The sequence below is a fragment of the Lutra lutra genome, chromosome 7 (genome assembly GCF_902655055.1).
Source record: "Lutra lutra chromosome 7, mLutLut1.2, whole genome shotgun sequence".
Classification (NCBI taxonomy): Eukaryota; Metazoa; Chordata; class Mammalia; order Carnivora; family Mustelidae; genus Lutra; species Lutra lutra.
In genome coordinates this window covers 60978110-61002906 of record NC_062284.1, presented here as the reverse complement: position 1 = coordinate 61002906, position 24797 = coordinate 60978110, and the positions used below count along the sequence as shown (strand labels likewise).

Here is a 24797-nt window from a genome sequence, read left to right as displayed (position 1 = left end):
GAGCCGAAGGCAGGAGGCTTAACCCTCTGAGCCACCCAGGTACCCCTGTCTTTTTTTTTTTTAAGATTTTTTTTAAAGATTTATTTATTTATTTGACAGACAGATCACAAGTAGGCAGGGAGGTAGGCAGAGAAAGAGAGGGGGAAGCAGGCTCCCCACTGAGCAGAGAGCCCGATGCGGGGCTTGATCCCAGGACCCTGGGATCATGACTTGAGCCGAAGGCAGAGGGTTTAACCCACTGAGCCACCCAGGCGCCCCTTTAAGATTTTATTTATTAGAGTGTGCGCACAAGTGTGCACGAGCAGAGTCAAGAGGAGGGTCAGGGGGAGAGGGAGAAGCAAACTCCCTATTGAACAGGGAGCCCGATGCAGGACTCAATCCCAGGACCCTGGGATCATGACCTGAGCCAAAGGCAGACGCTGAGCAACCCTGGTGCCCCGAGAGTAAGCAGTGTCTAGATTGAATGAATAAACATATTATACTCTAAATTTCCTCTTGAGTTGGCTTCCCAGAGAACCCAACCCTTAGTAAAGTGAGGATAATGATTATATCTGCCTCTTTGGGTTGTAATAAGGTTTAGATTAGTTAACATATGTTGAAAAAGTGCTTAGAGTACTTCCTGGCAAAGAGTAAGCGCTCAGTAAATGCCAGCTATACTTGTCTAGGGAGGAACTGTAGGAAGAGGGTTGAGATAGGAGATTTTTATTTTTTAATTTTTACACTTTGATGCTTTTGAGCTTTTTACATTGAGTATGAATTTTTTATCATAATTTTTTTATTTTATTTTATTTTATTTTTTTAAAGATTTTATTTATGTAACAGAGATCACAAGCAGGCAGAGAGGCAGGCAGAGAGAGAGGTGGAGGCAGGCTCCCTGCGGAGCAGAGAGCCCGATGCGGGGCTCGAACCCAGGACCCTGGGATCATGACCTGAGCTGAAGGCAGAGGCCTAACCCACTGAGCCACCCAGGCACCCCTTATCATAATGATTTTTTTTAAAGATTTTATTTATTTATTTGTCAGAGAGCACAAGCAGAGGGAGTGGCAGGTAGAGAGAGAAGCAGACTCCCTGCTAAGCAGGGATCCCAATGCAGGACTAGGTCCCAGGACCCCAGGATCATGCCCTGAACTGAAGGTGGAGGCTTAGCCGACTGACCCACCCAGGCATCCCTCATAATGGGTTTTTAACAGTTTTGTGGAAATAGAATTTTTTTCCCACTATAAAAATTATTCCTACTGGAGCACCTAGCTGGCTCAATTGGTGGAGCGTACAACTCTGGATCCCGAGGTTGTGAGTTCCAGTCCTACAGTGGGTGGAGAAATTACTTAAAAATAAACCTTAGGGGGAAAAAAAAAAAGAAAGAATGTGGTAATACGTGCGTGTATGTGAACATTGAGAGAAGGTCTGGGGAAACCATTACTGTGTATGTTTACCATGGTTTTTCTGTTTTGTTTTTAAGGTTAGATGGAAATTTTTTTTTTTAAGATTTTATTTATTTATTTGACAGAGAGAAATCACAAGTAGGCAGAGAGGCAGGCAGAGAGAGGAGGAAGCAGGCTTCCCGCTGAGCAGAAAGCCCGATGTGGGGCTCGAACCCAGGACCTGGGATCATGACCTGAGCCGAAGGCAGCGGCTTAACCCACTGAGCCACCCAGGCGCCCCAGATGGAAATTTTTTTTAAAAAATTTTATTTATTTATTTTAGAGAGAGAATGAGAGAGAGCGTGAGACGGGAGAGGTCAGAGGGAGAAGCAGACTCTGAGCAGGAAGCCCAATGTGGGATTCAATCCCGGGACTCCAGGATTATGACCTGAGCCAAAGGCAGTTGCTTAACCAATTGAACCGCTCAGGTGCCCCCCTCCCTTTTTTTAAAAAGTAGGCTCCATGCCCGGCATAGAGCCCAACTGCCTGGAGGGCTCAGTGGGTTGGGTGCCTGCCTTTGGCTCTCATCATTGTCTCAGGGTTTTGGTTGGGATTGAGCCCTGCATTGGGTGCCCTGCTTCTCCCTCTGCCTCTCTCTCAAATAAATAAATGAATAAATCTTAAAAATAAAAAAAGAGGGGCGCCTGGGTGGCTCAGTGGGTTAAAGCCTCTGCCTTCGGCTCAGGTCATCATCCCAGGGTCCTGGGATCGAGCCCCACATCGGGCTCTCTGCTCAGCGGGGAGCCTGCTTCCCTTCCTCTCTCTCTGCCTGCCTCTCTGCCTACTTGTGATCCTTGTCTGTCAAATAAATAAATAAAATCTTAAAAAATAAAAAAATAAAAATAAAAATAAATAAAATAAAAAAAGAGGGGGACACTTAACCAATTGAGCCACCCAGGATGGCTACACGGTCCTACACAGTGTTGCAGGGTCCTTCTTTTGGTTAGCGGACCATTTGCTTATTTATTTTTATTTTTTATTTTTTATTTTTTTGCTTTTTTTTTGCTTATTTATTTTTAAGTTTTTTATTTAAATTCAATTTAATTAATATGTACTGTACTATTAATTTCAGAGGTAGAATTCAGTTATTCATCAGTTGCATACAATACTAGACCTTTTCTTAATGAGTTCAGGGTCTGAAAATTAGCTCAGATGCAAAGGTGGGAGAAGGATGTCACTTTTTAATGGGGCAGCTGCCCTCAGCCCGTTAATCACCCGACCTTGATTTCTTCTGATTGAAAATTAAAGATTAACCCTGTTAGCCCTTGGAGATGCTGTATTCTGTTAACTATCTCCATAAGTCTCTGAGGTTCAGGCAGTCTTGGCTGTCACTCTGCCCTTTCTGCTATTAGAATAATTGTATCTACCTGGCTCCTTAACTACCTGGTAGTTAAGTGCTGCCACCTGGCCTCTTGTTGCGAGTTCTATCACCCCATTACTGTTGTGAGCCTGGTTTTGTAACAGTCTCTCCTACGGTCAGTCCTGGCCTGCATTTTTAGTAGTGAAATTTCAGTGATGCTGTTGCACCTCTTTACCATCTCATTCCCTGTGGCTTTAGTAAGGGGAGTATCCTCTTGATCTTCCCATGGAACATAATCGTTCGGTGGGAATCCCAGCCTTCCTACAGCACATCTACTTCACTGTGCTTCCCTGAGTTTTTTCTTTTCTTTTTTTTTTTTAAAGATTTTATTTATTTACTCGACAGACAGAAATCACCAGTAGGCAGAGAGGCAGGCGGAGAGAGAGGGGGAGGCAGGCTCCCTGCCAAGCAGAGAGCCCGATGCGGGGCTCGATCCCAGGACCCTGAGATCACGACCTGAGCTGAAGGCAGAGGCTTTTTTTTTTTTTTTTAAGATTTTATTTATTTATTTGTCATAGAGAGAGAAGCGAAAGTGAGCACAGGCAGACAAGAGTGGCAGGCAGAGGCAGAGGGAGAAGCAGGCTCGCTGCCAAGCAAGGAGCCCGATGTGGGACTTGATCCCAGGACGCTGGGATCATGACCTGAGCCGAAGGCAGCTGCTTAACCAACTGAGCCACCCAGGCGCCCCCTTCCCTGAGTTTTTAAATCTGTTCCTACACGATGTGTCCTAGCAGTTTTGACATTTTTTTCCCTCTTTGTATGGGTTGTAGTTTTTCACACTCCTAAGAGCCATTCTGGTAGCATTTCCTGGGGCCTTGGCAGAGTGATAACTGTTGTATCTCAGGAGAATGTTTCCAAATCAATAAATTCTCCCTAACCCAATTTTATGGTCTGGTTCTCTTGATCAAGCACCTGCAGAATCCAGTCCCTTGTTACTCCCCCAGCTCCTGGCATTTTATGTGTGGCTAGTTCTTGCAGCTCCTTTGGGGGATAGCACCTTAATGAGTCCCAATAAATCCCTCACTGGGTTATGTACTGTTTTAACCCTGGTTATCAGCCTAGTATCCAGCAGGGAAGTAAGAGCAGCCTTTGAGAAGGGTACCTGCAGTCTTACAGGGTCTGGTCTTCTGCATTGTCTACAAAGAAGAGGGAAGCACTAAATGATGGGTCATTTTTGCACATTCAGAGGGTGTAGGAGAAACTGGGAAATCAAGATCTGCAGGGGCACCGATCAGATATCTCCATCCCACATGTCCTATTCCCATTATTTCCCAACTAGGGTCTTTAGCCAGCTTGCCTTGCTTGGGAGTTTAACATCATTGGATCTTAGACTATTGTGATAATTATCCTGGTCCTCAGCTTTCCCTGCCCTCCCACTACCGGTGATGAAGCCCTCTTCATATGCCCTTAAGGGGGCCCTCTGGCTTTCACATTTGGCCTTCAGTCACGGTGACCCAATTTCACTATTCTTATAGTTACTCTGGCCCCTAAATTTATTTGGTACATCCCACCAATTAGTATGTTCCCTTCTGCCAGTATAGTATCCCCATTCACCAATGATAAAATATTTAACAGTTTAACCAAATCTTCATTTCCAGCTGTGTGTTAAATGATCTTGCTTCTATACATCCTTTCATTGCCTGCTTTCTTGGATCAATCCTAGTACCAATCGTTGTAGGTTGGGTTCTCCAAGAAGCAGACTCTGAGATGGAGTTTAGTGTGCAGGATATTTACCAGAGAGTGTCCCTGGGAATTGACAACCACAGAAGGAAAGAAAAGTGGGAGAAGTTGAGCTGTAGTGTGTACCTGACAACAGCGTCAACTAATCACATGGGTAATCCGAAGCCAAAATAGATGGTCAGTTGTCCCGCACTGCGCTGAAATGTTCAGACCTTTATCGCCCTGCCTCAGTCATTCATTAGATATAGGCCATGTGGAAAGGCTGTGACCTTGAGCACAGGGTCTCTCTGTAGTTAGCTGGACGCCAAAGTATCTGAAAGCTAAAGGCCGTCAGCTGGGCCAGCAAGTCCTCTTTACTGGATATCACATCTCTGTGTCCTTCTGGACGCTGAGGCACAGAGAGGTTCCCAAGGCCACACAGTTAGTAAGTAATGGAACATGTCTGACTCTAGGGTGGCACTCTTAACTGCTGTCAGCAATTCTGTGCCTCTCCCTGGCAGACAAGCAACTCCAGCCTGCTAACCTGGAGCAACCAGGAACCAGCCGGCAGGAAAGAACTTTAGGGGAAGGCAGGTGCAGGAGCAAGATCATGAATGTGGTCAAGATGGGGTAGGGAGGTATAAACATAGTAGCCAGAAAGGGGGCTAGGCAAGGGAGAGAGTTCTTTTCTTTTCTTTTTTTTAAGATTTTATTTATTTATTTGACAGAGAGAGAGAGAGAGAGAGATCACAAGCAGGCAGAGAGGCAGGCAGAGGGGAAGGGGGAAGCAGAATCCCCGCTGAGCAGAGAGCCTGATGCGGGGCTTGATCCCAGGACCCTGAGATGATGACCTGAGCCGAAGGCAGAGGCTTAACTCACTGAGCCACCCAGGCACCCATCTTTTCTTTCTTTAAAAATTGCTTGCTTACTTGATTGATTGATTTGAGAGAGACAAAGAGAAGGAGAGGGAGAACACAAATGCACATGCATGTGCACCCCTGAGCAGGGGTAGGGGCAGACTCCTCCATGAGTGTGGGGCCCAACACAGGCCCCATGGGGGCTTGATCTCATGACCCTGAGATCATGACCCGAGCGAAAAAGCAAGAGTCGGACACTTCACCAACTGAGTCACGCAGGTGCCCCAAGGGAGAGTTTTCTGATGCTTTTCCAGGGCTGCAGGAGAGAGGGGCCCTGAGCAGCTGCCATGTCCTGTCCATTACCCTGGCCACACTCTCCTGGGAGCCCACGAGTGACTTTCCAGACTTTCATAGTTTGGAGAAAATGTCACTTCACAGCCTTCAAATCCATCTGCATTGAGACCCCTGTTTTCCAAACAGCCCCCCTAATCCCAGAAGGTTTCCCCTTGTGGGACGAAGGGGTACTGCTTGGCTGACACAAGTATTCTTGGCAAACATACTTCTCATGGTAGGTTGTTAGTCAGTCTTATAAACCATGCTCTTTGGTTAGTAAGAAGTGGCTCCTCAGAGTCTGGTCACTTTTCAGTAACGAATTGAGCAGCTGACTTTGAGTAGAGAAGAGAGTGGCAGCCTGGGGAGACTCTGAACTCAGTGTTCCCCAGGCATAATACCATGCTTTTCTTGCCCAGCTCCTTCCTTTTTCTCTCTGCCTCTTACCTCTCTGCCTTGGACTGGGTGACTCTACTTTTCAACCCAAAGTCATCCCCTAATGCCCCATTGTGAGTATGAGATCATATTTTCCTACCCACTACTCTCATGTACTTTGTGTTTATTACTACTAGAGGATGGCATGGTAAAACTCCTTTGCTGCACTGTGCTGTTGTTGTGTGGGGTTTTTTGTGGGTTTTTGTTTGTTTGTTTGAAGAGGAGAAGATGGAGAACAGGAAAAAGAGGAGGAGGGAAAAAAGAGGAAAAGATGAAATCAAAAGGAGAGGAAGAAGGTCAACTCCTGCTGTGTGGATCGCAGAGCTTAAGACCAAGGTTTCTTTCAGCGTCTCCTCTGGGGTCTTTATTCATTCAACAGGTTTGTTTGGATGCCAGCAAGTGCCATACATTTCTAGATTCTGTTCCCTTGAGTAAAATATAATTTGGAGAGTTGGGTGGAGAATGTGAGGTGCATTTCAATCACTTGCAGGCCCTTTTAAATTTATGTTTTAAAGTACAAAATTAACACATGCCCATTGTAAATAACAAATCCAAATACAGCAGTGTATTTCCTCCCAAAGAGGAAGCTCTCATCCTCACGCCCCTTCTCTCCCAATCTCACTCCCTAAGAGTAACTGTAGGACCAATTTGATACCTATTGTGCCAGACCTTTTGGGACACATAGGTAAACACATCCAAAACCAGAATTGGGCAATATGTAGTATCCTATAATATAACCTCTCCCAGCAGTGTTAGACTGGCTTGACAGACAGCCCTAGGGGTACATGGGGGTCTGAGAAAACACCTTGGGAGACTACAAGGTAATGTCTACCTCATCGGCCTGCATGCATGATTAAGTTGCGCATGTCCAATGGGACCTGGGCTTCCTTGCATGCAGGTGTTCCCTCTGCTAAGTGAGAACTGATTTTCAGATGTTATGAAGACAGCCCTATCTCTGGCCTCTCTCAGTATAGCTGCATGATTCATAACCTTTTGTTCCTACCTCGGTACACATAACAGATGCTCTCTATATTTGATATGTACATACCCTGAATTGTCCTCCATAATCAAAACACACATACACACATACACACACACACTTCAAGAAGGCATGTCAGAATCCCAGTGAGTGAACAGGATGTTTCCATAAGGATAATCTTATATCTTTTTTTTTTTTTAAGATTTTATTTATTTTGAGAGAGAGTGGGAGAGGGAGCACAAGCGGGGGAGGAGCCAAGGCAGAGGGAGAGAGAGAATCTGAAGCAGATTTCTTGCTGAGTACAGAGCCCAACACAGGGCTCCATCTCACAACCCCGAAATCATGACCTGAACCAGCCAAAACCAAGAGTTGGACACTTAACCAACTAAGCCACCCAGGCTCCCCCAATAACCTTATGTCTTTAAAAATTATTTTTTTAAAAGATTTTATTTATTTATTCGACAGAGAGAGATCACAAGTAGACGGAGAGGCAGGCAGAGAGAGAGAGAGAGAGAGGGAAGCAGGCACCCTGCTGAGCAGAGAGCCCGATGCGGGACTCGATTCCAGGACCCTGAGATCATGACCTGAGCCGAAGGCAGCGGCTTAATCCACTGAGCCACCCAGGTCCCCTTTAAAAATTATTTTTATAAGTTATTTGGTCACTTTTTAAAGTATGATTATTCATTAATTGAGACCTGTATCAAAACTGATTGTGACACACTCAGAAACACGAACGCAAATGAATTCCGTAATTTATTTTATTTATTTATTTATTTATTTATTTATTTATTTATTTATTTATTTGACAGAGATCACAAGTAGGCAGAGAGGCAGGCAGAGAGAGAGGTGGAGGCAGGCTCCCTGCGGAGCAGAGAGCCCGATGTGGGGCTTGATCCCAGGACCCTGGGATCGTAACTTGAGCTGAAGGCAAAGGCTTAACCCACTGAGCCACCCAGGTGCCCCAAATTCCGTAATTTAAATTCATACTTTATCAAAAGCCAAACTTGTGGTTTATTTAGCAACACAGGATTCCCTGACACATTCAGGCGTCACACATTCAACTGAGCACCTGGTCGATGCCAGGCACTGAGCCGGGTGCCAAGAAACAGAGGTGAACAATGCACCGTCTGTGGTTATGATCTAGTAGAATGGTTACTGAACTTTCCTAAGAAGCACAGCAAAGCTTATTTTCACTCAGGCAAAGTCTGTTACCGTGGCTCTCAGAGATGCTCTAGAACCACGGTCCTCTTCTTGTTGGATTAGCAATGCAGGGGTGTTCAATGTTGTGGTGCATCCTTCTCAACAAATGCTTTCACAATAACTGCAGCAGGGAGAGAGAATATCAGATGGTCTTGAAACTGAAATGAAATACTCTGGCCTGAAATTGATAAATGTCACTTCTCCTAATCCATTGGCAAGAACTAGTTGAATGATTGCCTAATTATAAGGAGGCAGGGAAGTGTTATCCTCTGATGTACCTGGAGGGAGAGAAAAACTAGATTTTGATGAACACTTGAAAATTCTACCTTGTATTAATAATTATATGACTTGATCATAACACATTTCATTTCCTACTGCGGGTTCCAGTAAAAAACTCTGAGAAAATGCTCTTCTCTCTCTGCCCTCCCCACATCCAGCAGTCACAAGAATTGTGGAGAATTAGCAGACCTGTACTCAGAGGCCAGTTCTGCCACCCCCCTGCTTCTGTGAAAGTCAGGTCACCTAATCTCTGAGCTTCACTCTCATCAGACCTCTGAGGGGGGAAATAGTATCGGCCTTACGAGATTGTGGTAAGGCATGAGAGACATGATAGAGTAAATTTCTGGATCCAGGCTTGACGCTGTGTGTGAGTTTGATCAGTAGAAGTTGTTCCCCTTCTGTCAAGAAGAACTCTTACGTTTTTCTAGATGTAATGTCTGTTGCATAACTCTGTGCCTTTGGGCCTGTGTGCTTCCTTGGGACTGATTTTCCTCCTCTCATCTGTCTGTTAAACCCTTATCTTAGGGGCACCTGGGTGGCTCAGTGGGTTAAAGCCTTTGCCTTCGGCTTAGGTCATGAGGGTCCTGGGATCGAGCCCCCCATCGGGCTCTCTGCTCAGCGGGGAGCCTGCTTCTTTTCCTCTCTCTCTGCCTACTTGTGAGCTCTGTCTGTCAAATAAATAAATAAAATCTTAAAAAAAAAGCTTATCTCAGTACTCAGATCACGTCCTTCTTCTAGGAACTGCTGCTCCCCAAGGTGAGCAAATAAGCAGATAGGATACAGAGGAGTGTGGATAATAAGCAGGTACCCTGTAGAGAGCCTGCAGATGTTGGTTCGAATCCCAGCTCCACCACTTCATCAGCTATGAAGGCATTCGACTAGCAAGTGACTTAACATCTCTAAGACTAAGTTTACTCACCTGTGAAATAGGTAGGATATTCCTACTTACTTCACAGGATCATTGTGAGGATTAAAAGGGAAAATGCCCCCCAGATGTTAAATTCACTGTCTGGCCCCTAAGCGTTCATGACACCCTTCTTTGTGCCACCCCTGTACTTGGTACCTGCCTCTACTGTAATTTCTCTCACATTGTGCTGCTCTTACTTGTTTGGTGCCATGCCCTGTGCTAGACTATGTACTTGCTGAGCACTGTCCCAGAGTTCAACAATAATATTGAGGTTTTTTTTCTTAATATCTAGCTTGGGAGTTTTTAAAAAAATCCCAAGCATTATGCTGAACACTTTACATATATTATCTCACTTATTGTTACTGTTTTTTTTTTAAAGATTTTATTTATTCATTTAACAGAGAGAGAGAGAGAGAGAGAGAGATCACAGGTAGGCAGAGAGGCAGGCAGAGAGAGGAGGAAGCAGGATCACAACCCAAGCTGAGGGCAGAGGCCTTAACCCACTGAGCCACCCAAGTGCCCCCTGAATGGGTCTTTAATCCTGCCATTACTATTTGTCTCTGTACCTTGATTTTATTTTCTCTTGCTGCAAACCATTTTCCTTCCCAGTGTTACCAGTCAGCTCATGAGTATGTGGTAAATACATACAATGGAATATTAGTCAACCTTGAAAAGGCAGGGAATTCTTTTTAAAATTCTTTTTAAAAATTTTTATCTATTTGAGAGTGAGAGAATACATGAATAGGGGGAGAGGCAGAGGGAGAGAGGCAAGCAGACTCCCTACTGAGTGGAGAGCCCAACATGGGGCTCGATTCCAAGACCCTGAGATCATAATCTGAGCTGAAGGAAGGCAGATGCTTAACTAAGCCACCAGTGCCCCAGAAAAGGAAGGGAATTCTTTTTTTTTTTTTTTTTTAAGATTTTATTTATTTATTTGACAGAGAGAGACACAGCAAGAGAGGGGATAGGCATGGGGAGTGGGAGAGGGAGAAGCAGGCCTCCTGCTGAGCAGGGAGCCGGATGTGGGGCTCAGTCCCAGGACCCTGAGATCACGACCTGAGCCGAAGGCAGAGGCTTAACCCACTGAGCCACCCAGGCCCCCAATAAATAAAATATTTAAAAAGAAGAAAAGAGGGGGCACCTTGGTGGCTTAGTCATTAAGCCTCTGCCTTCAGCTCAGGTTATGATCCCAAGGTCCTGGGATGGAGCCCCACAGGGTGCTGTCTGCTCAGCGGGAGGCCTGCTTCTCCCTCTCCCACTCCCCCTGTTTGTGTTTCTTCTCTTGCTATGTCTCTCTCTGTCAAATAAAAAATAAAAATAAGAAAAAGAACCTATGTTCAGAAATTTATTAAAGTGGCACCAGCAAATGCTTGATCTTCATGCTGCAGATAGGAATAACCCCAAGAGAAGAATAGAAAATTTATTTTGTTTCATGGAAAATCTGTGTGGACACTCTCTGTCTTTGTAATTATGTGACCCTTCTTACCTGGTAGTTTGGCTTCCCTGGCAGGAGGGAATGTCCTGGGTAGACGGCCTCGGCTCTCAAATCGGGCCCATTTTTTGTTGTAGATGAATAAATGGACATTCTGGCTTGTTATTTCTCTTCCCCTGAAGTTGCTGGGCATGAAGTAATTCTCTGAGGAAACAGATAAAACTAAGGTTCTGGACTAGCAAAGCAGAGATCGAACCATGATCTGTAGTGACACCACTGTGATCCCAGACTCCTCTGAGGTAACATTCCTTCCTGAGATACTTCAGTTCCTTTGCTTGGATCATACCCTCATTGTCCTCAGACTTGATTGGACTCCACTGAGAGATGCAACTGTTGAATTTTATTTCAAATAATATTGAAATTTTTTTGCTGATCTGTGCCACCACAGCCCTTCCTGAAGGTTTTCATGGAGTTTGTCTTTTGTTTAACCTCCTGAGGCAGCCCCTACCCTGGGTCTAAAATTGTGCAGATTACTGTAGAAAAGTTTATTTTATTTTTTTAAAGTTTTTTTAAAAAGATTTTATTTATTTATTTGACAGAGACAGAGAGATCACAAGTAGGCAGAGAGGCAGGCAGAGAGAGAGGGGAGAAACAGGCTCCCTGCCGAGCAGAGAGCATGATGCAGGGCTCGATCCCAGGACCTTGAGATCATGACCTGAGCCAAAGGCAGAGGTCTGAGCCACCAGCCACTGAGCCACCCAGCTGCCACAGAAAAAGTATATTTTAAAGTACATGACAAAAAATCACTACTTTCAAGGTTTTTACCCTCCCGTTCGAGAGAAAAGGCTTGTATGCCTAGAACAATGAATGAGCACCTTAGTCATGTTTATAATCTAGTTTTCACTTGAACGTAAGTGCCGGTGTCACAGTATAAAGCATAAATATTATAGGGTGTCAGAAGGAGAGCAGTCATTATGAGATGAATGCATTAGGGAAAGTTTTTAAGGAGAAGATGGGATTTAAGATGTGTTCAGAATAGATGGAGTCACTGTATCAATTAGGACCTATTGGTTGGAAGTGGTAGAAACCCAACTTAGACTAATTTAGGTAAAAAGAATTTATTGTGCTTAGAAATCAGGGGAAGACTAAAAGCCAAGCCATGGGAAGGTAATAGATGCAGCTGGGCCTCAGGAACTACCGGAACTGGCAATATACATGCTGAATGGGTCTTTTTTTTTTTTTTTTTAATTTGACAGAGATCACAAGTAGGCAGAGAAGCGGGCAGAGAGAGAGAGAGAGAGAGAAGAGGGGAAGCAGACTCCCTGTGGAGCAGAGAGCCCAATGTGGGGCTCGATCCCAGGACCCTGGGATCACAACCCGAGCTGAGGGCAGAGGCCTTAACCCACTGAGCCACCCAAGCGCCCCCTGAATGGGTCTTTAATCCTGCCATTACTATTGGTCTCTGTACCTTGATTTTATTTTCTCTTGCTGCAAACCATTTTCCTTCCCAGTGTTACCAGTCAGCTCATGAGCTCAGCAGGAGCCTCAGGGTTAAAAGGAGTATTTTCCAGTTTTACTTCAGAAAAACCCTGGGAATAACCTGATCTGCCTGACCACTGGACCAATAAGCTAAAGCAGGAGGAGGAGGGAGTCCTAGAGACCCTTGAGACCAACTGCTGGAGAAGCAGAAAAGGGAGAAATGCTGAGCAGAAACAGTGTTAACTGATTGTGAGGAGGAATGAGTGTGGTTTAGGCAGATACCAGTTAGGCTGAGAAATTGAGGGTAAGTATGAGTAACATACATGGAGTAGGGGATTATGGAGGGTTTAGAATTTATGCAGTGGAACATCTAGAGGCCAAAGGAATCTGGTGTTCAGCTCTGGGTGCCACATTTTAAAGTGGAAAAAGATAAACTGTTTTGCCCAGAGCAGGGCAATCACTAGACTGAATGTCCGTTTGTATAAGGGCAGTAGCTATCAGGGTGTATCTGCGTTTGGAGGGAGGGAGTGAAAGCTCGAAAGATAGCAAAGATAGGCTTTAGAGTCAGTGAGAAGAGGTTTAAGCGGTTTTTAAGGCAAGGATTTCCAGCTTAGAAGGATGTGGGCATTTAAAGAAACGGAATGTAAGAGGAGTTAGGGTAAATATGATCTATTCAGATTCAGACATACGGAGTTTGAGATGCCAGTGCTGTATCCCACAGCTGGAACTGCTGTCAAGAGATTGGAAATATATGCTGGGATTTACGGGAGATCAAATTGCGCATAACTCATATCTGAAACTAGAAAAGAGGAAGGCACAGTCTGGGCTCTGGAGACAATCTGCATTTAACGTTGTGGGAAGAGAGTCAGTGGAGGAGGCAGTTGGGGGAAGGTTCGAGAAGGCTAAGGGAACTAGGCAAGTGCAGAGTGTAGAAAAGTCAAAAGCAGGATTTCAAGAAAGAAGAGGTGGTGTGGAAACAAGTGGTGGAGGAAACTTGGAAAAGCCAATTGTGTTCGGTGAGGTCAACCTTGGAAAAGAACGGAGTTAATTGTCATTCAGATGTTTGCTGAGAGCTTAATTCCTGCTAGTGCAATGCTAATTGCTAAGGACTGGAGGAAGAGCACCGTTCTGGACCCGAGAAGCGCACGGTGTGGCAGGGGAAGTGAGAAGTGAATGAATACTTAAGATACAATGTTGAAAGTGCTCAAACTGAGGGGTGCACAAGATACAGAAGTCCTGCGGAGTGGGCGGCCTCCTGAAGGAGGCGGGGTTTGCAGTCCAGGTGCCAGGTGGGTCTCCTGAGATTCCGCGCGATTCTAGGGGATCGGGTCCTTTGAGGCCACCGACAGCTCTTAGGCGGTTGTGGGGAATGGCGGCCCCGGGGCGAAAGGATATTCGCAATATTTGGGTCCTATTTGAAAGGTGCGAGGTGGAGATTGCAGCCTGAAGGAGGAATGCAGAAAGGAAAGGAGGAAAAAAGCTTTTCTAAATTCTCCCCTACTTTCTGGGTAAGCAGAAAAGATCAGGAGGGGTGGAAGCCGAGCCCTTTGGAAGGCTAATCCACCGAGAGCTTCAATTCGCCGGGCTCAGGGAACCTTGTTACTCTTCTCCCGCCTGTACTTCGGCCGGAACCCTAGTGCCCTAAGGCCTAGTTCGACGCCGGACTAGAAAAGCAGATGGACCCACACGAGAAAAACGGAGTACCCGATCGGGAAAAGCGGGGACCCGGGTGGAAGGCGCTGTCGGGCTCCGGCGGGGAGACCAGCGGACGCCTGCGGTGTGTGGGGAGCAACAGCCCTAGCAGGTGAGGATTGAGGGGGCCGCCTCGCCGCGGCCTGCTCCGGACCGCTCCCCTGAATCAGAGCGGGAGTTAAAGACCGGGGCTCCATAGTTTAGTTTTGCCTGTTACTAGCTGTGTGACCTCGTCATTTATTCTTGGAACCTCCTTTTCCTCGTCTCTGTAATCGGCATAATAACAGAACCTCTCAGGGTTGTTGTGAGGCGTCAGTGAACTATACTTGGAACGGTTCCGGGCGCTTGGTCAGCCCTGGATATACAGTCTGGACGAAGACAGCTCTCTTTTAGCTCCGTGGGTTACGCGGCGGTCAAAAATTACCAATTTCGGCCAGGGGTCATCCAGTTGATGAAAGGTTTTACTTTATGTTTTTTGGTAAAAATACTAAACAAAAATTTATAATTAGAGTTATATTATTAGAGAAGTAACGCACTACTGAGGACTTCGAAGATACGGTGAATATTATTACTCATAATCCCATCATCCTGCATACGACTTTAAGCCTTCTTTTTTTTCCTCCCTCAAATCTTTTTTTGTTGGTACACTTTTATGCTTGTAATATTAGTTTACATGCAATTTTGATTCCTCCTTATTTGCCACTTAGATGTGTAGCCTACGGATGGGGTTCACAAGAATCATTTTTTATTGTACAAATTCCATTTTATGGATTTATCATTTGTTTCCCAAATTCCTTTATGTGTAGAGATAAAATTAAACACAATCAGTGAGGAAAATTGAAATATTACCTATGATTCCAGGACCTCAGATCAACTTTTTAATTTTCCTAGTTCTCTCCTATTTTTTTTTTTTTTAAGATTTTATTTATTTGAGAGAAAGCATGGGGCAGGGGGAAAGCAGAGGGCAGAAGAAGAAGCAGACTCCCTGCTGAGCAAGGAGCCCAGTGAGGGGCTGGATCCCACGACCCTGGGATCATATCCTGAACCAGAGGCAGATGCTTCACCTCCTTGAGCAACCCAGGTGCCCCTATAGTTGGTCTTTTTTTTTAAGATTTTTATTTATTTATTTGACAGAGAGAGAGATCACAAGCAGACAGAGGGAGAGGGGGAAGGAGACTCCCTGCTGAGCAGAGAGCCCGATGTGGGACTCCATCCCAGGACCCTGAGACCATGACCTGAGCTAAAGGCAGAGGCTTAACCCACTGAGCCACCCAGGCGCCCCTATAGTTGGTCTTAATAGAGCTGAGGTTATTGGCCATGGATGTGAGTAGAAGTTAGGTCAGGGAGTTGGGCCTTGTGCACTATTTTAGGAGTTTGAATTTCTGTGTGTGTGTGGGCGGGGTTATTGCTGACTTATTATAAGGGGAGTACAGTCGTATTTAGACAAATTCCTTTTGTTGCCAGTCAAAGGATGGTTTGAGAGAGGTAGAGATCAGAGTCAGGGGTGCTTTGGTACTTAAAGAGTGTCTAATGGGCCAGTGACAAGGGCTTCACCTGGGAGGTTGTTAGAAATGAAGATAAAGGATGTCTAAGCTGAGTTTCAGAGGATACATTAGCTAGGCAAATTCCACAGAGGACAGATTGCTGAAAGCAGCAATCTATCAAGGCCTGAAGCTGAGAGAGGGACTACTGGTTGGCACTTGTTGGACTGCGAGTGTGAGTATTGGAGTAGAGAATGGGGATGGGACTCAGGTGAGGTTGGGGAGATGAATTTTTGTTCTTCCTCTCTCCTGGTCTTTGGGCCAAGACAGGAGAAAGACAAATAATTTGACAGTGCATATTTTATTCCTTTTAGGGGTGGTTGGAGTAAGTAGGAGAGAGGACTATTTAGCCAAAGTTGTTATTTTACCAGAGCTATAGAACTTACATTGCTGATGTTTTGTTGTTGTTTTTTAAGGATTTTATGTATTTATTTGAGTGCACGATAGTACACGTGTGAGAGAGAGCGAGTGCATGCATGTGTGCCCACGGGCAGGGGTGGGGGGGACAGAGGGAGAGGGAGAAACAGAACCAGGCTCCCCGCTGAGCATGGAGCCTGATGAGGGGCTGGATCTCAGGACTCCGGGATCCTGACCCGAGCCAAAGGCAGACGCTTAATCCAGTGAGCCCCCCAGGTGCCCCTATTGCTGTTGTTTTACATGTAGAGGCAGGAGCATGTAGTAGAAGGGCATAAGACCAGGGTTCTGGTCCCAGCTTCTGTACTGGTGAGCGTTGTGAGCTTTGGCAAATCACTTCACCTGTTGGTGTCTGTTTCTTAGAAGAAGGAAATATCTACCTCACTTGTCCTACAGGATCCTTGTGTGCATTCAGTGAGATAATATGTCAGGTGGTTTGAGATTATTAAGAATGACATTTAAATGTGATGGTATTAGTGTTATTGTTTAGGTTCTAGATTTGGGGAGCTCAGATAGTGACTCAGAGTCCAACACTTGCTACTCAAAGTGTGGACCAAAGTGTGGAGCTTTGTAGACATGAAGATTCTTGGGGATGTTATCAGAGAACACTCTTATAGCTGTCATTCCATCCGATCTTCAGAAGAATCCCTTAAGGTAGGTAGAGGACACATTAACACAGCCTTACCCCCAAGAAATTAGAGACTTGAAAAGATCAATAGCTTTACCTGAGGATAAGGAAGTTGATTAGGTTTAGCAATCTGAAATTGCCAGTATTCACAATACTCATAACCTAATAAGTTGGTCACGTTTTCTGACATACAGTGCACACTGTAGTTCTTCTTTTTGTAGATGAAGTGCTAAAACATCACTTAGCCTAGGTCTGGAGTGAACTAGTTGACTATCTATTTTAGGAATCAATGATTTCTTTAAAAATCCAGCATAAAAATTTAAGATTGACACAGGCGGGTTGCCTGGATCACTCAGGCATTCAGCATCTGCCTTTGGCTTGGGTCATGATCCCAGGGTCCTGGGATTGAGCCCTATATTGGGCTCCCTGCTCAGTGGGAGGCCTCCTCCTCTCTTTCCCACTCCCCCTGCCTGTGTTCCCTTTCTCACTCTCTCTCTCAAATAAGTCAATAAAATCTTAAAAAAAAAATTTTTTTTTGGCACAACCTTGGGACACCTCCCTTTGGCTCAGGTCATGATCTTGGGGTCCTGCTTCAGGCTTCCTGCTTGGCAGGGAGCCTGCTTCTCTCTCTGCCTCTGCCTCTCCTCCCGGCTTATGTTCTTTCTCTTTCTCTCTGAAAAATAAATAAAATCTCAAAAGAAAAAAAAGATTGACACAACTTTTTGAAGTGCGTAATTGAATTATTTTGGGGTAAATAACTCCATAAAGGAGACCTATGTTTCTTTCCCTTTTGGCATTTTTTCTCAAGGTAATTGGATGCTTTACATACTCTGCAAACAATATTCTGCTCATAGTAAGGCCCTGGGTAAATGTTAACAGAATTAGAAAATAAGTTCCTGAATTTCACAGTACATGATCTGTGTTACATTTGAAATTGTGATGCATTCATTGCTGCCCTGGTAACTGTTCAATGTCTTTTCTGTTTTAGGTGGAATTGGCCCATTTGCTGAAGTTTCTTTCCCTCATAGCCCAGGGAGAAATTTACATTTGGACTTTATCTTACCATGGCTTTGGTTCTCAGGTTTCTGAATGGCGCTTATATTTTCAGACATTGCCCAAAGCCATATGCCTCATGTCCATATTTGGGTACCCGCTTTGCAGACTATTGTTCTAGTAGTCTTCAGAACCCAGTGGCTGCTTCTGGTAGAACCTCCTCTCAGAGGAAATCTGAAGGGGATTTGCAAGGACATCACCAGAGAGAAGTTGCTTTGGATATAGCATCTCCTGAAGAAAAGCCTGAAGTTAGTTTTGATAAAGCAATTAAAGATGAAATAAAGGACCATTTTAGGCGTTTGAAGGATGATATTGTGAATCATTGGATAGGCCCTGAAGGCCGCCCTCTGCATGAGGTCTTGATGGAACAAGCCAAGGTTGTCTGGCAGTTCCGTGGAAAAGAAGATTTGGATAAGTGGGTAGTGACTTCTGATAAGTCTATTGGAGGCAGAAGTGAAGTGTTCCTGAAAATGAGCAAGAATAATCAGAGTGCACTGCTGTATGGAACTCTGAGCTCTGAGGTGCCTAAGGATGGGGAAAGTGGCCGCAGTGGGTACTGTGCAATGATATCCAGGATTCCAAGGGTAAGTGAAGCCTTAGTGCCTCAGTTTTCTAGTGAACTTTGGTGAATTTCACTGTAGCACGAATAGAACCGTAGCATATGGCTTTTGTTTCCGTAAATGAACACACCTGGCAGGTCATCTGTGTATGGCGTTAAGTAACTGTTGGGCACAGGTATAAAGCCGAAGCATAAGGGGGACGTGGTTCCTGAAGAAGGGGTACTTGTTACTAGGCATCACTTTGGGCCAGGGTGGGGCCATTCTTAGTTTGAGGAGTCCTGAGAAGTCAGACGTTTAAACAGTGACTTGGGGAGATTTGCATCTTCTCTAATAGATCACAGATCCTGTGATGGTCAGGGGTTCCTTAGAGTAGATGGAGGGTCACCTGTGGCTTTATTTTTTTTAAGTAAACTTTTTATTTTAGAATAGTTTTAGTTTTACACAAGAATTGTACAGAGAGTCCAGAAAGTTCCATGTGTCCCTCACCCATTTTCTCCAACTGTTGCCATCATAACTTGCTGTAGTACATTTATCACAACTAAGAAACCAACATTGGTACATACTATTAACTAATTCTGGATACTATTTGGATTTTACCAGTTTTTCCATTTTTTGTTCCAGGATCCCACCTGGGACACCACATTACATCCAGTTGTCATGTCTCCTTAGGCTCTTTAGTCTCCTCTCGTCTGCGATAATTTTCTAGTCTTTCCTTATTTTTCATGAGGATGTGAGAAATCCTGGCCTGGCATTTTGTGGAATACCCTTCAATTCGGGATTATCTGATGTTTTTTTTTCTCCTGGTAGGTCTGGGTTGTTGGATTTTTTAGGAAGAATACTATAGAGTTGAAGTACCCTTCTCATCACTCTTATCAGGGGCTCATGCTAGCAACCTGACTTAACACTGATGGGTTCACAGTGACCACCTGGCCAAGATAGTGTTCCTCCAGTACTCCATTGTTAAATTACTTTTTTTCTTTTTCTTTCCATACACTGTTTGGAAGCAAGTCAGTAGGTGTGTCCTATATTCAAGTTGTGGGGTAGAGCATGGGATTAAGTTGTATCTCTTGAAAGGAGTGGTATTTACACAAAGTATTTGGGATTCTTCAGAAAGGAAGATTGATTTATTCTCCCACATTTATTTATTTAGTCAGGCAGTCATTTTGTGTGGCTCTCAAACTTCCAGTTATAATCCAGTACTATGTTATTTACTTTGTTGCTCAAATTGTTTTAACTTTGGCCATTGGCAGCTCTTTCAGGTTGGGTTTTGTTCCTTTGACATGCCTCTATTTTTTTGTTTTGTTTTGTTTTGTTTTTTTAGCACTTTCTTGCACTACAGGATACTCTAAACACATCTTGTATTTTCTCTGTCCCAGCACTAGAATTAGCCATTTCTCGAAGGAGCCCTTGTTTGTTTTTTTGGAGCTGTGGGTGCTTGGGTATACTTGTTGCTACTGGGTTGACATTACTTCCAGGACCTCTTAATGGACACGGCAGGAAATACAAGGATGTGCACCAGCCCCATCTAGAGATGTGGAAACATGCCTGTAATTATTTCTATATCTGTAGTACACTAAATATGAGTTCATGCTGTGCTCTGACTCTAATCCAGTACCATGTGGTTCATCCTGGGCTTCTCCCTCTTGCCTATCTATAATTTCCCTCTATAATAGTGGGAAACCTGTCTCCCATCCTTACCATCAGTTTACCTATGAATTCAACCCCAGGGTACATGCAAAGCAGTTTTAGAACTTTTATCCCATAACTCTGTGAGAAATAAGCTTACTAACCAGAATACAGTGTTTCTATATAGTTTCTTTTGTCTTTGGCCTTATAGTTTCTAATCACAACACTTTTCCACAGTTACTTTGGTTGACTCCTTTGTCTTACCATCAACCTGTGGCTTTTTGCAAATTTGCTGACCAGGTGTTATTCCAGGGCTGCCTGCACAGGCTCCCATGCCTGGCCTTGGCCACAGCCCCTGGATGTTTGCTTGGATATTGTGTTCTAAGGAGAATGGCAAATGTTAGGCATAGTCTTAGGCTTCCTCTATCTAGATAATGATGAGAAAGAAAGATATGTGTTGTTGGAGAGACATATGCTTTCAAAGATTTTTTTTTTTTCCCAGTGCCTGAAATCCACAGAATGGATTTGGTCATTCCACAGTAGAAAATAATTCTGCAGTTAGATACACACTGGGGGGTATTGAAAATAGGTGATAAAATTTATTAAGTGTGCCCTGCCAGTCCTTGCACTACTTTATATATGTTTATATATAAATGTATATAAATATATATATCTATCTATCTATCTGTATCCCTCTCTCTATATATTTACATCCCTTTAATTCCTCCCAGCTCTCCTCCAAGGTGTGGTCATCCTCATCATATAGATGAGGGAACTGAGGCTTTGGGAGATTTAGTAACTTGTCTAAGGTTATATAGCTACTTGGGCACCTAGGTGGCTCAGTTGGTAGAGCGACGGACTCTTGGTTTCTGCTCAGATGGTAATCTGAGATTGAGCCCCGTGTGGGACTCCAAGCTCATGTAGAGTCTGCTTGTCCTTCTCCCTCCCCCTGCCCCTCTTCCACACACACCCTCTTCATGCTTGGTGTGTGTACCCACTCTCTGTTTTTTTTTTTTTTTTAAGGTTTTATTTATTTGTCCAAAAGAGAGAGAGAGAGTGTGTGCAGTGCACACAAGTAGGGGGAGCAGCAGGCAGAGGGAGAGGGAGAAGCAAGCTCCCTGCTGAGCAAGGGGCCCAACTCAGGACTCTATCCTAGGACCCTGGGATCATGACCCATTTAACCCACCAAGTTAACCAACTGAGCTGCTCAGGTGTCCCACTGTCTTTCTCTCTTTAAAATAAACAAATAATACCTTTTAAAAAGTTATACAGCTAGTAAATAATAGTTCATATGTGAGCACTGCTCTTCTTGAAATCAGATTACCTTTGAGATAGGTATAAATAAACACCTTTGTTAATTAACACTACGTTCCACTTTCCCTGCAAGAGATAGTATAGATAGTTGTTAAGAATACAGATTTTGGGGCACCTGGGTGGCTCAGTGGATTAAAGCCTCTGCCTTCAACTCAGGTCCTGGGATCGAGGCCCGCATCGGGCTCTCTGCTCAGCAGGGAGCCTGCTTCCTCCCCTCTCTCTGACTGCCTCTCTGCCTACTTGTGATCTCTCTGTCAAGTAAATAAATAAAATCTTAAAAAAAAAAAAAGAATACAGATTTTGGAGTTAAATGGCACTGGATCTGCCACTTCCTAGTTGAGTGCTCAGTTTCTTCATCTGTAAGATGGAGCACAATGATAGTACCTATCTCATAGGGCTATGAGGATGAAATTATGCCCTCAGAGTGAGTGCTTAGGGTAAGGTTTCCATGGATAATAGCTATTTTTATAAAACAGCAGTTTTAAAACTTTACCTCTTTCATAGGTTTCCTATCTATGGGAAGGCAGCTGTCATGTACACTCAGAATCCATTGCTCCATAGGACCAGGGAAAAAAGGTACATAGTGTAATTCATTTCCATTCATTGATACAATCGAGTGCCTGCCACACGTCAACACTGTCCTGGGCCAATCATGTCTTGAACATTACCTTAGAAACAAAACTGTGTCAGTATTTTGTACTAAAATAAGTATCACCAGATTTGTCTGCCTCCTAATGGTGGTAGAAAAGTCAGAAAAATGCCTAGTGGATCCTTTTGATGCTGCAAAAGATAACGACTCACATTTTGCTTTTGGTGGAAAATGAAATGAGTTAATTTTCCTTTCTGTATTGTAGGGCCCTTTTGAGAAAAAGAGGGCTTATGATTGGTCCCAGTTCAACACTCTGTATCTCCGTGTACGTGGAGATGGTCGGCCTTGGATGGTGAATATCCAGGAGGACACGGATATAATCCAGAGGAAGAATCAGATGTACAGTTACTTCATGTTCACCCGTGGGGGGCCCTACTGGCAGGAGGTCAAGGTAACAGTACAAGTCCTTACTGTGTATGAAAATGAAGTCTTGAGATCATGGTTACACTGTTGTTTGGTTCATTTGTTTTCCTTATTAATCCTTCTTGGAAGGTGTGGAAAGGGAAAGAAGATAACTGACTTAAGGGTAAGATTTATATAATTGATTTTTTCTTTCATTAATATAAATGCTAGTTTCCTAACCAGTAAATATTTTTTATAAAGTCGTGACTAGGTCCATGCTAAGTCATGGATACATGACTGCTCTGGGCGCAAGTAGGTGTTTAAGTTTCTGCCATATTCTCTCTTCCAGGCAACTCCTTAAGAGCAATAAATGCTTCCTATTTCACAATCATGAAATTTTTATTTATTTCTTGGTAATACAATACTTTGTGAGAAGAAGCTTTGAGAAATTAAAAAACGTTAGCCTGGAGGAAAATAAATAGAAATTCAGGGAATGAATTTCAACTGCCCATTCTTTTCTTCTGCCTACTGAAAGATTTTTAATCCTTAAACTCAAAAGAAAGTCCCCATTTTGCTTATACTTAAACCTAAGGGTCATTCTGGATTCCTTTCTCCCTCATCCCACATATAGTCTGTTAGCAAATCTTATCACCTATACCTCTGAAATACACCCAGAGTCTGACCATTTCTTGCCCGTCTCTCTCACTGTCATCCCAGTGCCTTTGGATTACTACAGCAGCTGCTTTATTGGTTTCCTTTGCTCTCTTGCCTCCTAAAATCCACTCTCCACATAGCAGCCAGAGTGATCTAACAGCATAGTGCAGATTACATCACACATGCTTAAAACCCTCTGGTGGCTTCCCCTTACAATCAGATTAAAGCCCAAACTCCTTAATATGGCTTACTGGGCCTATAGTATTGGACCCCTGTCTTTATCCTGCGTCTCCTGCCTACCTCACTCCTCCATACTGGCCCCTTTCCTATGTGTCACACCCAACAAGTTCACCTCCCTCTCAGAGCCTTTGCACTTCGTGTTTATCTCTGGTATGCTCTTCCCCCATAGTCTCACCTGCTTCCTCTTTTCTGTCCTTCACCTGTCAGGTTGAAATTCACCTCAGAGACGTCTGACCCCTGTAGCTAGAGTTGTACCCTGTAACCCAGGTACTTTGAGTGACATTACCCTGTTTTTTTTTTCTCTTTTTTCTTTTTTAAGATTTATTGATTTGAGGGGTGCCTGGGTGGCTCAGTCGTTAAGCATCTGCCTTTGGCTCAGGTCATGATCCTATATGTTTTGTAATATACGTTGTTTACTGAATTTTACATATAACTTTCTGCTGAAATATTTTTATGTTTTTAATTTCTGCTTAAATTACTATATAAAGCAACCAGATTTTAGTTATTTCATCCTTTATAATTGTACATTTAGATTGTTTTCAGAATTTTGTACTGTTGTACCAAACTCTGAAGTAGATAACCTTATTTTCTTAGGATATATTCTTAGAAATAACATTCCTAGAATAAATGATTTATTTTTAAGGCATTTGCACATTGCCATATTATTCTATGGTATTACTATTTAATTGTTAATGATTACTTTCTTCCCTGAAAATACAGAGAGTCCTAATTTTTGTCTGGAAAGAATAGTTGTTTGCAACAGCTCTCTTTAAGTTATTGAGGGAAAGTGATGGGGAAGAGATTTTTCTTTTATTAGAGTATTATTGAAGTACTGTGTTATATTAGTGTCAGGTGTGCAACATAGTGATTCAGCATTTATATATATTACTCAGTGCTCACCTCCATTAAGTGTAGTCACATGAGGTTTTTATTTTTTTTAAGATTTTAGTTATTATTGGTGCCTAGGTGGCACAGTGGGTTAAGCCTTCGCCTTTGGCTCAGGTTATGATCTCAAGGTCCTGGAATCGAGCCCTGTGTCGGGCTTCCTGTTCAGCAGGGAGCCTGCTTCTCCCTCTCTCTCTGCCTGCCTCTCTGTCTACTTGTGATCTCTCTCTCTGTCAAATAAACAAATAAAATCTTTAAAAAAATTTTTTTTAGTTATTATTTAAGAGAGAGAGCAAGCCTGCATAGGCAGGGGGAGGGGCAGATGGAGAGGGAGAAGTAGACACCCTAGAGTGGGGAGCCCAATGTCTCCATCCCAAACATTGAAGGCAGATACTTACTGACTAAGCCACCCGGATGCCCAAGAGGTTTTTGTTTTGTTTTAGATTTTATTTATTTATTGACAGAGATCGCACAGGTAGTAGGAGAGGGAGAGAGAGAAGCAGACACCCCGCTGAGCAGGGAGTCTGATGTGGGACTCGATCCCATGACCCTGAGATCATGGACCTGAGCCGAAGGCAGAGGCTTAACCCACTGAGGCACCCAGACGCTCAAGAGGTTTTTAATTAAATGTTACTAATTGCTGTTCAGTTGTTCATGAATAAGTCTCCTGTAGTAAATAAAAGTGAGATGCTCAAATATTTACTCTGATTATGGAGAGAAAACAGGAAAACGGTGGAAAAATTATATAGTTTACTGTCACTTATAGAGAAAGAATTGTGCATCCTTTTCTTTTATACAAGATGTAATGTTCCTTCTTAGCTTTTATCCAGCCAAAAATATCCAGTTCCCTTGGTGTAGACA

The 24797-nt window shown here is 43.7% G+C and overlaps 1 protein-coding gene and 1 long non-coding RNA gene across 5 annotated transcripts in view; one reads left to right on the top strand and one right to left on the bottom strand.

The window, feature by feature from the left end:
* Nucleotides 1-8023: 8023 nt before the first annotated feature.
* Nucleotides 8024-14132, bottom strand: LOC125105238 (uncharacterized). Of its 2 annotated transcripts, none has more exons than XR_007128841.1 (3): nucleotides 14043-14132; nucleotides 10914-11063; nucleotides 8024-8362 (listed from the first exon to the last, which is right to left on the bottom strand). It is a non-coding gene; the product is annotated as an uncharacterized LOC125105238 (long non-coding RNA). The 2 variants fall into 2 exon arrangements; XR_007128842.1 differs by lacking the exon at nucleotides 14043-14132 and adding an exon at nucleotides 13840-13925.
* NDUFAF1 (NADH:ubiquinone oxidoreductase complex assembly factor 1) overlaps nucleotides 14016-24797 on the top strand; it is a 32292-nt gene continuing 21510 nt past the window's right edge. For all 3 annotated transcript variants that reach the window (XR_007128840.1, XM_047738500.1, XM_047738499.1), the window contains exons 1-3: nucleotides 14016-14142; nucleotides 17602-18250; nucleotides 22021-22206. Coding sequence is in view for 2 of the 3 variants with exons in the window: in XM_047738500.1 (XP_047594456.1) it covers nucleotides 17678-18250; nucleotides 22021-22206 (759 nt within the window). In the remaining variant the exon portion in view is untranslated. The remainder of the gene's footprint in view (nucleotides 14143-17601; nucleotides 18251-22020; nucleotides 22207-24797) is intronic.